Genomic DNA, 13,161 nt, shown 5'->3' with positions numbered 1-13,161 from the left:
TATTGCTTCGCTCTGATGACAGGCGGATCCATATCTCATTCAGTCGCTCCGCTGCGCCTCTGCGTATCTTCTGCTCCCATCAGGGACGATGAGCAAAAGCTCGACGCTGGGGCCCGGTAATGACTCCCAGCTTTGTTCCTGATTAAAACCACGCCGGGTGCTTCTGCACTCCGCAGGCAGCCATGAGGCCTTCCCGCCTTCCGCTCCTCTGCGAGGAGATCGGAGCACACGCCAGCCACAGGCACACACACAGGCTTCTCGGTTAAGGTGACAACAAGCCTCGCACACCATCGGTGCCTCTGTCATCTCGTCCAGACCGGGCCGAACCTAATTGCGCGCACGAGTTATCGTTTACCCCGAGGGTTGCCCCAGAACCAACCCTCTGGATCGGACACATGAACAGTCAGACATCCCTCAAAGAATCTCTTTATAGAATGTTGGAGATGTTTCGAACAAATGACCTCACTGGTAGACAAACACGTTTTCTTTTCAGTTCTAACAGATCACAGGTAGCAGAGGCCCGACAGGTAGCAGGTAACAGTCGGAGCGGCCGTATCTTTTACCTATACCTCTCCAAGACCATACTTGGGGCCGGCGAAATTACAGGCGAACTTCACAAAGCAGCTCTTTATTACGCCGGGCCAGCTCACTTCCTCTCCGTACCAAGGCATCGCATGCTGAGCTTTATTTTGATGTGGCGTGTAAGCATAATTAGAGGTCCCATAAAAGCGAGGGGGGACGAGAGGGGGCCGGGGGGGTTGGTGAAGGAGTCTTGTCCATCTGTCAAGTGTTAAGGGCGGGCACGGGGGTAGCGATCTGAGGCCGATGCCTCTCTCGTTACAGCGGCAGACGTTCACGCAGGCATGGACGCACTGTGACCAGGCATTAAACCAGAGGCAAACTTGTCTTTCTTTCTTTCTTTCTTTCTTTCTTTCTTTCTTTCTTTCTTTCTTTCTTTCGTTCTTTCTATTGACGGTATTGACTCCCCTTAGTTTCAGATTGAGAGGCTGCGAACATCAATGCAGTGTAGCTAGTCGGCACTCGCACAGTGGTACACGTTGCCTCGGCCAGCAAAATTTTGGAATATCGTGTCAGAAGATCCATCGATCTCCGAAAGTTGTGTGCGGCCCCGTCGCCAAACAGAGGCTTAGATTAGCAACACTAACTTGATGTTGCTTAATCTAACCAATCAAGTTTTTGATAGAGTTTGATAGAAACAGTACATGTTATCAAGCCAATGTGTGACTTCGTTAAGAATCTAGTGGTCCATGTTGTTGCACTCTAAGCAACTATTTGTTTTTTTGTTTTGTTTTTCTTGAGAAGACTCACACGATTTAACAGCTCATTCTCAGTCTTTTGTGTGGTACTGGTTGATGCTGCCATCTAAAAGTTAAACGAGCTGTTTAAAGGCCAATTAGCATCCGGCTGCAGGGCAGACACGACTCTGATCATCTTCTTTAAAAGTTGAGGAAAATTTGTTTGTCTTGTTGTGCAGCAATTGCGGAATGGTCGGAGAGCGCAACCAAATAAACACAGCGCGTTACCCAGTTACCACCAGTGTGTGGCAAAATGTGGCAACAGAACTGAAAGGAGTAACATTTTCCAATTAAAAAAAAATGTGACTTTTAATATCGTCATTATTACTTCACTTCTGCCTTGAACCCAATCAACATCACAAACGCTGAACTCTTCGACTTAATTGTAATGAAGCTATTTTGTAAACGGTGAAAAGGAAATTCTTCTTTTTTTAAAAAAAAAAACAATTTCCATGATTTACTTATTTTGGGAAAACACACAATGGATGCCTGTTGTATCCATGCCACTACCTCTAAACTGCCCTTAATTGAATTGGTTTCGAGGTGTGTATTATAAATGTGAGATGTAAGCAGTCTGGAAGTGTGTTTCACTGTAGGCCTGTGGAGGCTCCATCTCCAGCTCTGGGCAGCTCTCCTACCTGTGAAGCCATTGTATGAGTCATTTTTATTTTTTTTTCCAAAAATGCTCCTTTTGTGTTGTAACTTTATGTATGGCACTCCGGAATGATTCCCACATTAGAGTCTTTACAGCCCCAATAAACTTGAGAGAATCAGACCAAATTGGCCGGCTCTGTTTAGTAGCTTTATAAGGAAACGTATTAAGGTGTAATAGCTTCGGGGGAGGGACGAGGAGGGGGTTGGGGTAGGGGGGTGCAATTGCGGGCGCGGGCAGAGGTGAGGGTTACAAAATCGCTGTGGAGGGGTGGCTGGGGGTGGGAGGGGGACACTGCGCTTTTTGTCTGCGGCTTGCGAGTTTCCAGTCACCGGGGGAGGAAATGTGGAGCGCATTATAAGGGGTTTTATGTAATAACTTTGTTTTATTTTGCATTTCCGAAAAAATGAACTTTTACAGTGTGGTAAAAATGTTGCCTAAAATAAGAACCATGTGCCTGGCGCTCGGCATCGCCGGCACACGGGATCCTGTCACGGTAATGGGCGAAGGGTGAGAAGAAATATTCCCTCGCGTATGTTATCGCCCCTTAAATAGCAGAAAATTACGAGGGAAGAGGACGGGGCTTTGTCCTTTGTCCGTCTGTTTAGTGCGACGGCACTCCCGACAATTCCCATTCGGACGCGGCGTCGGACTTTGCCGACTCCCTCGCTTCACACATCGCGGTTTAAAGGTCATTACGCCGGTTTGATTCCTTTGGTTTTCTCTTTTTTTGGTCCAGAAAAAAAACGATTCCCCCGTTAGAGGAGGAGAAGGCGGGAAGGGACAGGTCAAAGTAAAACAAATCATCCGTACTCCATCTTAAAAGAAGCTCTCTCCGGGAGAAAAGTTCATGCCACCGCATGTTTTCCCTCCGCTTTTTTTTTTTTTCCAGCAGTGTAGCATGGCATGGGTGCACTGAGGCGCCTTTCACCGGCTTCATCTGATACCGCTGTGACTGGGAGCGGGAGCTGCGCTACAGGCCCGGGATCGACATGCATGGGTTAGTAGGTCAAACAAGGAGCTAGTCTTTTCCGCAGACTTTTCTCCTCGGCACCGGGGGTCAGACTAATGTGATTTATCAATACGCCCCGCATAAGCGAATCATTGTCCGACGCGATCACGTGATCAGGAGTGTGACGGCTGCTCCTCTAATGGGGCTCGACGCCTCGGTGAGAGCGTCGCAAATTTTTGCACCTGCAAGGGCGTCCGCCTCGGTGACAGGCACATACTCACATACAAGAAAAAGGGGGGGGGGGGTGAAACACTATGCGAACGTATGAAGGCCTAACTGACAGTAGTGTTGCAGTACTCCAGATTAGTCTGGGTCTCGAGACCACTTTTAAAGGGTCTCGTCTTAGACTCTCAGACTCTGAGGACTCGTTCTTGTCTCAGTCTCGGACCGGGCGGACTCTGGATTTTTGATCAAGACCGGTCAAGACTCAGCCAACACTACAATGACACGATAATAATGGAAAAGAATCCAGGTGCTGCCGTTTCCACTCTGTTTGCGACACCCAGAGTGACGCAGTCCCTTATTCCTAGTTAATTATTTTTTAATTTTATGAAGCAATTTTTTTTTTGAAAATGGATTAAAATAGCTGTCAAAGCAGCAAAAACATACTGGTCATTTTTTTCTGTTTTGTTATTATTTTTCTTTGATATATAAAGTCTTGGTCCTGTCTTGGGTCTCAAAGCCAAAATGCCTTGGTCTTGTCTCGGTCTCGATACTCTCTAGTCTTGATAATGTCCTGGCCTCGGTTGGCGCGGTCTTGGCTACAACGCTAGCTGACGGGGCCTCGGCCGGCCAGTGAAAAGACAAGAGCCAAGCAGCCTGACGCTGGAGCTCCGGCTTCAGGTCAAGACTCAGCTCGCTGTAATCCCTCTCAGGTGATGCCGTTCGCATTCAGCCGTTTCCAGCTGATCTGCTTAAAACGCGCCGTCCTTCACCCCTCCCCCCCATATCCTCCCCGCTACCAACCTCCTCCCCCACCCCAAAAAAAAACAGACACAACACCCCCCTGAACCCGCCAACGAGGGGTGCGTCACCGCCCCGGCTCGCTTTCCAGCGACGCCCACCAGTCAGGCGATCGATCTGGGCACTTTGTCCGAATAAAACCCCCAGCATGGATATTAGGTGGCAGGACGCGAGGCTCACATCACCTGGATTAGCGCAGCATCATGTGAGAGGGCTTTGTTAACGGACGTGACATCTGCAGAGCTTTTTCTCTCCTCTCACTTTTTCCGTAGCCGAGTGGTAGAGCTTTTTTCTCTCTTTTTTTTGCTCCTTGGAGCGTTACCTCTCCTCCGTCTTAGGGCACTTAATCAACGTATTATGTTGCGCAGCAGAGGAGGCTTCCAACATTAACACTTGCACCCACAAACCTGGGACTTTGTGTTCGCTCCCAGTGCGCGGTGGGCTGATTTCTCAGGGCTCACAGAGAGAGAGAGAGAGAGAGAGTTGGAGAGAGAGAGAGAGAGAGAGAGAGAGAAGCCCGCATTGTTCGAGTCGCTTATCAGGCATCTAAACACACGCTGAAATGCTTATGCGCACGCGGCCAAAAACTGCATTTAACTTGGAAATTACGGCCACGTCATCTTCTTTTTCGGCCGCATTATCAACATTGTGAAACCGCAGGCCTCAATCCGCAGCAGGATAAACACCTGAAAGTCCCAGGTTTCTTTTTCCCATCAACTCAAACGCAAATGCACTGCAATTTGCCATTTAGAAAAGCACTTTGCGCGCCAGTGACGCAAAACGCATCTCCGACCGCGCCTCCCTCTAAAACCCCCCAGCCCTCCGACCCCCCCATGCCCAAAATACAGGAATTCAATTCTTTATCTGGGAGCCGCAGCGCTGAGGAAACAGTTGAATGTGACCTGAAGCAATGCTGCAGCCTGCTGGGAATCCACAATCAGGGGGTTCTGGATAGATGCAAAAATGCTCAACGGCATCACGTGGCAAACTTTTCGCCGCCGTCACCCCGGCCATCGGCCATTTGAAACGCCTTCACGGAGAGCCTCTGGTTCCCTCAGGCAGCGCTGGTGGAGGAGGCTGATCTAATGTAGTCAGCAGGTGGCATCATTAGCCAGAGAATAAAAATGAAACGTAATACCCTTGATGATATTGCAGCGAGGCTCTTTGCATTGGACTCAGATAAGCAGGATAAGCAGCAAATAGGTGTGAATTTGATGTGTTTTGCCATTGCTTTTATAAAGATATATATATATTTATTTTTTATTTTTTTATTTTTTTTTAATGCAGATCACCACAGTTTGGTGAGCAAGCAGTGACTGAGCACGACCAGATCCCAATCTTGACACAACATGTGCATTACAGTCAGTCACAATGGCTTTTCTTTTTTTTTTTCTTTTTTTTTTAACATGCACACCTGACTTGGCCGCATGCCCCGAACGCACGCACACTTCATCTTGACAATTTTATTCACGGACGTAAAAATTGCTCTTTTTTTTTTTTTTTAAGAAATATGCACAGGGAGGAGGTTTATCTACGCACGCAAAAACACTCCCGAACGCTTTGGATCGCTCTGCGTGCGTGCCAGACTAGAATTCGTGTAAAGCTGTCGCAGGCACCTCGGGGGCAAGAAAAATAGTCAAGCATTTCTGGGCCTATATTGGACAGTGATCTCTTACACATGCTTCTCTGGGCCGTAAGCATGATGCATAAAGGACGGAAGCGAAAAAAAATACCAAGAATCCTGGCCTGCTGCCACCATCCGCTGGAATGGCACGTTTGGCTCAAAGAGGTCTAAATATCCCGACCACCCTCCTCCCCCAAAATACACACACACACACATAGACTTTAACCAATACAGTAAAAATCTGTGCAGGATTATTTTGACAAGTGCAGCATCCGCTGCGAGGACTGATGGAAACAAGGCCTGGTTTATAGCGCCTCAGCTGAAAGCTGCTCCTGGGGTCAAATGTGCGAGTTAACCTCTTGATCTCATCCCCGCTGGTTAACCCGGCCCACTAGCGCCACCGCCGCCCACTTCACCCCCTCACTTTCCTCACCCCTGGGCGCACACTGTGGTCCAGACGTCAAGTCTGGGTTTCCCAATTTGACCGTCCAAAAAAAAAAAAAAAAACGTTTCAAAGCAATTTTGCGATTTTTATTTGTTTTTGTGTGTTTTTTTTTTTTTTAAAGAGGGATCTGCACTCTATAATATGCAGTATCTAAACTCACACCGCGCGCTGAGAAGTACTTGGAGGGGGGGAGAGAGCAGCCGTGTGTGCGCCACTACCCCGCAGTGATTGGCTGATTATTTGCAGATGGGCAGCGGAGGGCTTTCAGAGTGTGGAGGTTTCCCCGCTGGCACGAAGCGCATATGATTAAATTTGCGATCGTCTCCCCCAGTTTACAAGACACCCCCTCCTCTCACCTCGCTGCAGCTGACTTTTCACCTCCACCCGCCCCCCCATCTTCCACTCTTCCGCGAACCATCTCACAGAGTTGAAAGTGTACTGAGGGTAGATTATATTTAAAGGGGGGGGGCAGGGGGGGAGTCCTGTGCGCCGTTTCCGTGCGCCACTCTGACCGAGTCCCATCTCCGCGGTCACCCCGAGGGGACCTTTGTGATGTGTTATGTCACACTCCCCCTCCACCACCCCCCAACCCCCCCCTCCTGGTCTGTGGCTCGGCGGGGGCCACTTTTTCTTTAATCCCGCTGTCTCCTCATTCATTGAGCGTATGGAGCAGTATTTACCAAAGGGCTGATCCCCTCCCTCCTCGAGCCCCGCGCCTCCGCTGGGCGATTGTTATGCGGGTTTCCTACCAACTGTTCAAAGTGGTTATGAGATCAATTAAAACCAGCTTAGGGGGGGGTGCGGGGCGGGGCGGGGCGGGGGGGCTGCAGTGGAGATGTGCAATATATAAATCAGCGGAGGGGGCGGTGGGTTCCGTGTCTATTCATTAAATAACTCCTATACAGCCACCTCCACCCACTTACTCCCCTATAAACTGCCGGATCTATGGACCGATCTGCGCCAGCGCATTTTCACATGTGCATAATATGGGATTGTTTGCGGAGGGCTACAACAGTGGAGAGCCCTGTCAGCGGCGCGCCTGACAGCGTGTTTAAATCACAATTATCTGATCCACTGACGCAACGCGAGTTTAAAAAAAAAAAAAAAAAATCAATTTGGGACACGCGCGGCCAATTTTGCGCACATTTTACGGATTATCCGCACGCTCCGGAATCGTTGCGTAACATTATAAAAATATATCTTTCATCAGGTTAATGAGTTGCACCAGGAGCCGCAACACGGACTTGTGGTCGGAGTTTCTTTCAGCGTGAATTTCTGAGATGTTTCCTTTCACTGCAGTGTGTGTGTGTGTGTGTGTGTGTGTGTGTGTGTGTGTGTGTGTGTGTGTGCAGCGTCTGTGAATGTTTCCCCATAAAAATGAGGAAGCCGACTCAGGCGCCAATCGATCAGTCGTTTTCACTTTTTTTTTTTTTCTTTTTTTTTCACTTTTTCACTTCACAGACTCCCGCACATCCCGTGCGCTCCCGGCTCTCTGGGAACCTCCAACACAACCGCAGAGGACTTCAAGAAGCGCGTTTTGGGTACTTTTGCCTCCCGTGGACCCCCCCCCCCCCCCCCCCCCCCCCACACACACACACACACACACACACACACACACACACACCGCCACAAACTCCCCCCCAAGCCTCATCCTCGTGCACAGACACACGCGTTTACCTCTCTTGGTCCTCCTCCAGCGGTGCGACGGCGCCTGACAGTTGCTGTACTCCATACAGTTCAGAATGATCAGGGCAAAGGAGAAGAGTCGAAACTGCATCTGGACGGCGATCGGTAGTTCGGACTCCGGTAAAACGGTGCCAACAAGGCTCGGGATGAACTCGCGGACTTGGCAGTGTCCTCCTCCAGCTTCTTCACGCGATCCTCCAACGTGTCAAACATCAGACGGGATGCGACATGTTGCCACGCCGCTGGCCGGAGAGCATTTTACGAAGCGAGCGAGCGCGATGGGTCCTCCAACTCACTACAAGTGTCCGTATGGGCGCGCTGCGGGGAGAAGGACAAAAATAAAATTAGGTTACTGTGATAACAGCGTGAATGAAATCAGCGCTTTCCTTAAACAATGATGTGTGAAGGTTTTGGAGGGGGTAGCGTTGGGAGATAAAGGGGGGGAAACACGGTAACGGGGCTTTGGTGTTAACGTGCAGATGCAAAAGGCAACAACGACTACTGCCCAGCTGCCCCTCTCCAAAAAAAAAAAAAAGGAACGCGCAGCCGTGCGTAATAGTGGCCAGGGCGCTCCGCGAAGGCAACGTGTCGGCGAGTACCTTGCATCAGGAGGAGTGCTTGCTTGCTTGCCTGCGTGCGTGCGTGCGTGCGAGCGTCCTCCGGTTTTTTTTTTTTTTTTTTTCCTTTTTCTTTTAGGTTCCCTCTGACGGCAAGTGCGACTCGGGAACGTGAAGCATCCCTCTCTGCGGGCGAAACTTCGGCGTCTCCAAAAGTGGGCTTCAAGGGGTCCTCGGAGGAGGGGAGGTGGGGGGCTGGGTGGGGGGGAGAGAGAGGTGGTCGGCGGTGAACGAGGAGGAAGGACGAGCGCGAGTTGCGGGGGTGTCGGCCGGGGGTCTTCTCCTTCTTCGCTCTTCAGAAAAAAAAAAAAAAAAAAGTTCAGGATTCCCGTTACCCCCTTAGGGTTTGTTCACTCGAGGGCTTCCCGTGCTCGTCCTGCGAACCCCCCGGCAGAGCCCACATGTGTCTGTGTCTGCCGCGGAGGAGCAGCAGCAGGAGGAGGAGGAGGAAGAGGAGGAGGAAGAGGAGGAGGAGAGCCGGCAGAGTGAGTCTGCGTTTTGCGGGCTGCTGCTGCCGCTGCTGAGGTTGGCTGAGTTTAAATGGTCCTGATGCTCGCTGCCCCTTTTCCTCATATAAGCGCCGCGCCGCCGCCGTCACGTGTGCGCGCCTGTGCGTGCGTCCGTGCGTGTGGACCTCCGGATTTTTTAAGAAGTTGGGGGATGACATTTGGCGTAACTCCCCCCCCCACACACACACACACACACACACACCCAACTCATCCATCCCACCCCCTCAAATTTACACACCTCAGGGCGCCCCCCCCCTCCCCCCTCTCCACCCCAATCCGCCCCCTTCCACTGGCACTCGCCAGCAGTGGTGGGTGAGAGTGAATGCCTCTGGGTCCTAGTGAGTATTTTTTTTTTTTTAAATGTAACATCCTGAGGGGTTAAAAAAAAAACAAAAAAAAAAAGTGCGTTCAGCTCCAACGGGTTCACGTTGCGCGCAAAATGGGCTTTCCTCACATCTGTTGAATGGAAGTGACCTCTTTAAAACCTAGCATATTATTTCTCATCTTTTCTTAATTTCCAAGGCATCTTCTTAACTCAGCGATATATATACATATATATATATATATATATATATATATATATATATATATATATATATATATATATATATATATATATATATATATATGTAACGCCGTCGACGTTGAGTCATTAGACGGGAGGGGGAGAAAAAAGAAGCAATTATGTGCGCAATGACGCAGGGTGCGCAAGTCAGCCATCTCGTCACACCTGTTTAATTGCGCGCCTTGACCCCCAGTTGCTCTCCTAGGAGGCTGTTATTGTGTCTCGGTCATAAATCGATACACGTATAATATATAAGAACCTCCGGGTGCGCAGCTTCACAAACTGACGCGGGCGAGACGGTCAACACAACCAAAGTTTGCGCAGCGACTCACCTTGCGAGGGAAAATGTAAGAGGCGTCAGTAAAAAAAAAAAAAAAAAAAGTAAGAGAATGAGTATGACAGTGGTCTCTACAATAATATATATTTTTTAAAAAATCAATTGTGAAGTGCTATGGGCATTCCTGGTACACATTCTGATTGGAGCAATTGGAATAAATTGTGAATGAACTACCCACCTTCAGCCACTAGGTGTGGCACTTAATCTTTTATTTATTCTAGGAAATTATTTTCGTTCTGTGGCCATATTAATAATCCTGCATGTGACACTCACGAAAAATCTGGAATTACTAAAAGCATGTGCACGCATTTGAAGGTAACACCACAAAAAAACCCTGTTGTTTCTTGTTGGAAAAACAAATATATTTCCAAGGTAAAGCTTTTTAAATAAAAATAGCTCACATTGGCCTTTCACGTGCTCATTACAAAAGACTATTTTACACACACACACACACACACACACACACACACACACACACACACTTGCTCTTTCTCCACCTTAAACACCAAAGAAAACAGTGAGTTGTGCCCGCAAACAGGAAAACAACTCATTCAAACACAAATTGCCACTGGAAATGATTGGGGGGAAAGTGTGTGTGTGTGTGTGTGTGTGTGTGTGTGTGTGTGTGTGTGTCGGGGGGTTAAAACCTCTAACAATATGTTGAAAAAAAAAAAAAGAGAGGAATCATGGGTGTTTTCTCGCCAAAACCTATGGTGACCTTTGTCCTGAGTGTTTATTTATTTATCCAGAGAACAGTGACAGGCGCTGTGGTCGGGAGGGCTGTTAGCCACAGGCAGTGCCGCTGGGTTTGGACCACTCGCTAAAACAACATCTGAGAGTGCACGCTTAAGGTGAATGTGATAATTTAAGCGTCCGGCACTTTTTATTTTCATGATGTGTCATGGAGAAGAAGGGGACGGATGGGGGCGAGGTGGTGGTGGTGGTGGTGGGAGGTGGAGAGGGTGGGGGTGGGGTGGGGGGGGCAAAGCCATCATCCCTTCCTCCTACTCGCTGCCGTGCACATTAAGTGGAGGTGACGTCAGCATTCGGATGGTCTGGCTCGGAGCCCTCAGCGCCATAACAGCAATGAGCTGCTGTGCACCCTGTGCATCAGGGTACCAGCGTGGGCTGTCGTCACGGTTTGTACTAGGTAAAAGGAATAAAAGTGGGGGCGAGGAAGGAAGAAAGAAAGAAGAAAAAAAAAACAGCGGAGAAAGTTCCAAACCGCGGTGGTCATCTAAGTTTGAATGTCGAAAATGTCAAAGACGAAAAAAAAAAAAAAAGGGAGCAGATTGGGGAAAGACGAGAAAGTTCAAGTTATACTGAGCAACTTCCCGTGTTTGTAGCGTGAAAGAGACAAACCCAGGAATAGCCCGACATGACATTTGCAAACATAGCAGAGACATTTGTACAAATACAGCTTTATGGCAACCATAAATCTTGTTGGCAAAACCACCTTACCACCAGGTCCCTTTGTGGCACTTCTCGAGGGTTTGGAAACACAAAACAAAACCTTTTAAGAGTAAAATCTATACTGAATTAAAGTTTGGAACATGATTTTTTTTTTTCCCAGAAGCCAAAAAAGAACATTGAGTTGCAGATGAGAAAGAAATCTTTATCTCCAAAAGTGAGAAAAGTCCATCTTCTACCAGTTTTATTTACAATCCAATTATCATTAAATACGTGCTAATCCACAAAGTTTTTGGAAAGTAGCTCTTTGTAATGTCACAAAGGGCTCTGATACATCTCCCAGGTTAGAGACACCACCCCCAGCCAGGTGTATGTTCTGCCAACTGTGACCGGCTTAAGTATATTGCTTTCTGGAGGTCCACAAAGTTTTTAGGATGGTTAACAAGACAAGGCTACTCTCTGTAATCTGGTGTGGAAATGTAGGATCTGGAAATGGTTGTAACATGGAACCTGCAAGGATGTATCCAAAGCATCAAGGTGCTATATAGGTGGATGCTTTAGTAGGAGTAGGAAAAAAAAAATGATATGACGGAAGTTGACCTTTCTATACCTTAATGACCTCGTACAGACACGAGCTGGGCTCCACAGTCCTTCAAAACTGGGAAGGTTAACCGCTGGTTAAAATAGTTGCAAATCTGGTCGCTGTGTGTCCCAGGATGGATGTATCGTAAAAATATTCTACCCACTGTTCTACCGGAGAAATTTTAGAATCAAAAATAACCCCAAAAAGCATCCTGGACATTGTAGTCCATGTCTGGAAATAACCGTCTCATTGTTGCTTGTGCTTTAAACCAAACTTTTTAACGCTATTATTAGACTAATGAATCAACACTCTACCGATACGTGCTGAATCCACTGAAACCAAAATAAAGACAGCACTCTGCTTAAGTTGTTTATCCACGCAGGGAAGTGCCGACTCCACCGTTTTTTCACCATCAATAAATAATGCAACGGGCTGTTTTGTCTCCGTACGACTATCTTTCTGCTCATTAAGTGACGTTATGGGAAAAAGGCAGCGCCTCAGACCGAGTCTCAGCTTTAAAGCATACAGCTACAGGTGAGGCTTAATCATTTTGAAACTTTTTGGCTTCTGCCAAAGCAAGCGACCCCGTGCAGTTACCACCATGACGGCTCCGCGGTCGGCAGCCAGGGCCGATGTAAAAACAGAACAAATGGAAACAAAAACACCACCGTGCTGAATGAGTGGCGCTTCATGCTCACCATCCGGGGACTCGGACTGTAAATCCAGTACGTGAAGCACTGGAGCACCGTGCCCTCTTAAAAGATGTTAATGGGGAAGTGTTTAGTGCCTTTTATACAGCAAAGATGTTGTGATCATTTTATTGGTCCCATTAAAAACCCGGCAAGGCAGCCCAAATCCTGAGGTTACAGGTCTGAATTTCTTGTGTATCCATATTTAAAGGACCTACCCACAATCTCATTTGTATTGCTTTCAGACCGCTGGGTGTTGACAGAATCCTTTCAGGAGAGAGAAGATGCATAGGATGGGTTTAGTTATAAGAAGTACAGGAACAGTTTGTCAGTAGTTGCTGAATGATGGCATTCTGGCCCGACAGTTCTAACGGGACAGTTACTCATTTGAAGCGGAGCAGAGAATTGCACTTATGCCTTTTCACTACTTCTGACTGCTTTGCCAAGACTTCAAACGCCGCCGTGCACTTTGACCTGCGAGTCGGTCGGGTGGAATGCAGAGTGTGTCATCCCATCGCCAAAAAAAAGGGTCATGCTGTTACCAACCAACTCCACCAGGAGTGAAGACATCCAAGTGGGCTGCTTTTAAGTTATGCGAGTCCCAATTCCCTCTCGTTCGTGAAGGTGTTTGTGTCTGTGTGAATGTTTGTATCTGGGGAATCTGAGGAAGTTTTGGATTGGATGGAAATGGGGGATTCAGTTGTGATTCACGGTTGCTGTATGGTGTCTGGATCCCTGTTCATAAGCTGTACG

At 48.1% G+C, this 13,161-nt stretch overlaps 1 protein-coding gene across 1 annotated transcript in view; it reads right to left on the bottom strand.

Moving 5' to 3' along the window:
* rspo2 (R-spondin 2) overlaps positions 1–8,909 on the bottom strand; it is a 57,326-nt gene extending 48,417 nt beyond the window's left edge. Inside the window, exons 1-2 of the mRNA XM_076012804.1 lie at positions 8,298–8,909; positions 7,690–8,016 (exon numbers count right to left, since the gene is read on the bottom strand). Coding sequence (XP_075868919.1) covers positions 7,690–7,789 — 100 coding nt within the window. The 5' untranslated portion in view covers positions 7,790–8,016; positions 8,298–8,909. The remainder of the gene's footprint in view (positions 1–7,689; positions 8,017–8,297) is intronic.
* Between the last annotated feature and the right edge of the window lie 4,252 nt (positions 8,910–13,161).

The sequence above is a fragment of the Nelusetta ayraudi genome, unplaced genomic scaffold (genome assembly GCF_046127955.1).
Source record: "Nelusetta ayraudi isolate G7.1 ecotype Tasmania unplaced genomic scaffold, CSIRO-AGI_Nayr_v1 ptg000136l, whole genome shotgun sequence".
NCBI lineage: Eukaryota > Metazoa > Chordata > Actinopteri > Tetraodontiformes > Monacanthidae > Nelusetta > Nelusetta ayraudi.
This window is presented reverse-complemented; position numbering and strand designations above follow the sequence as displayed.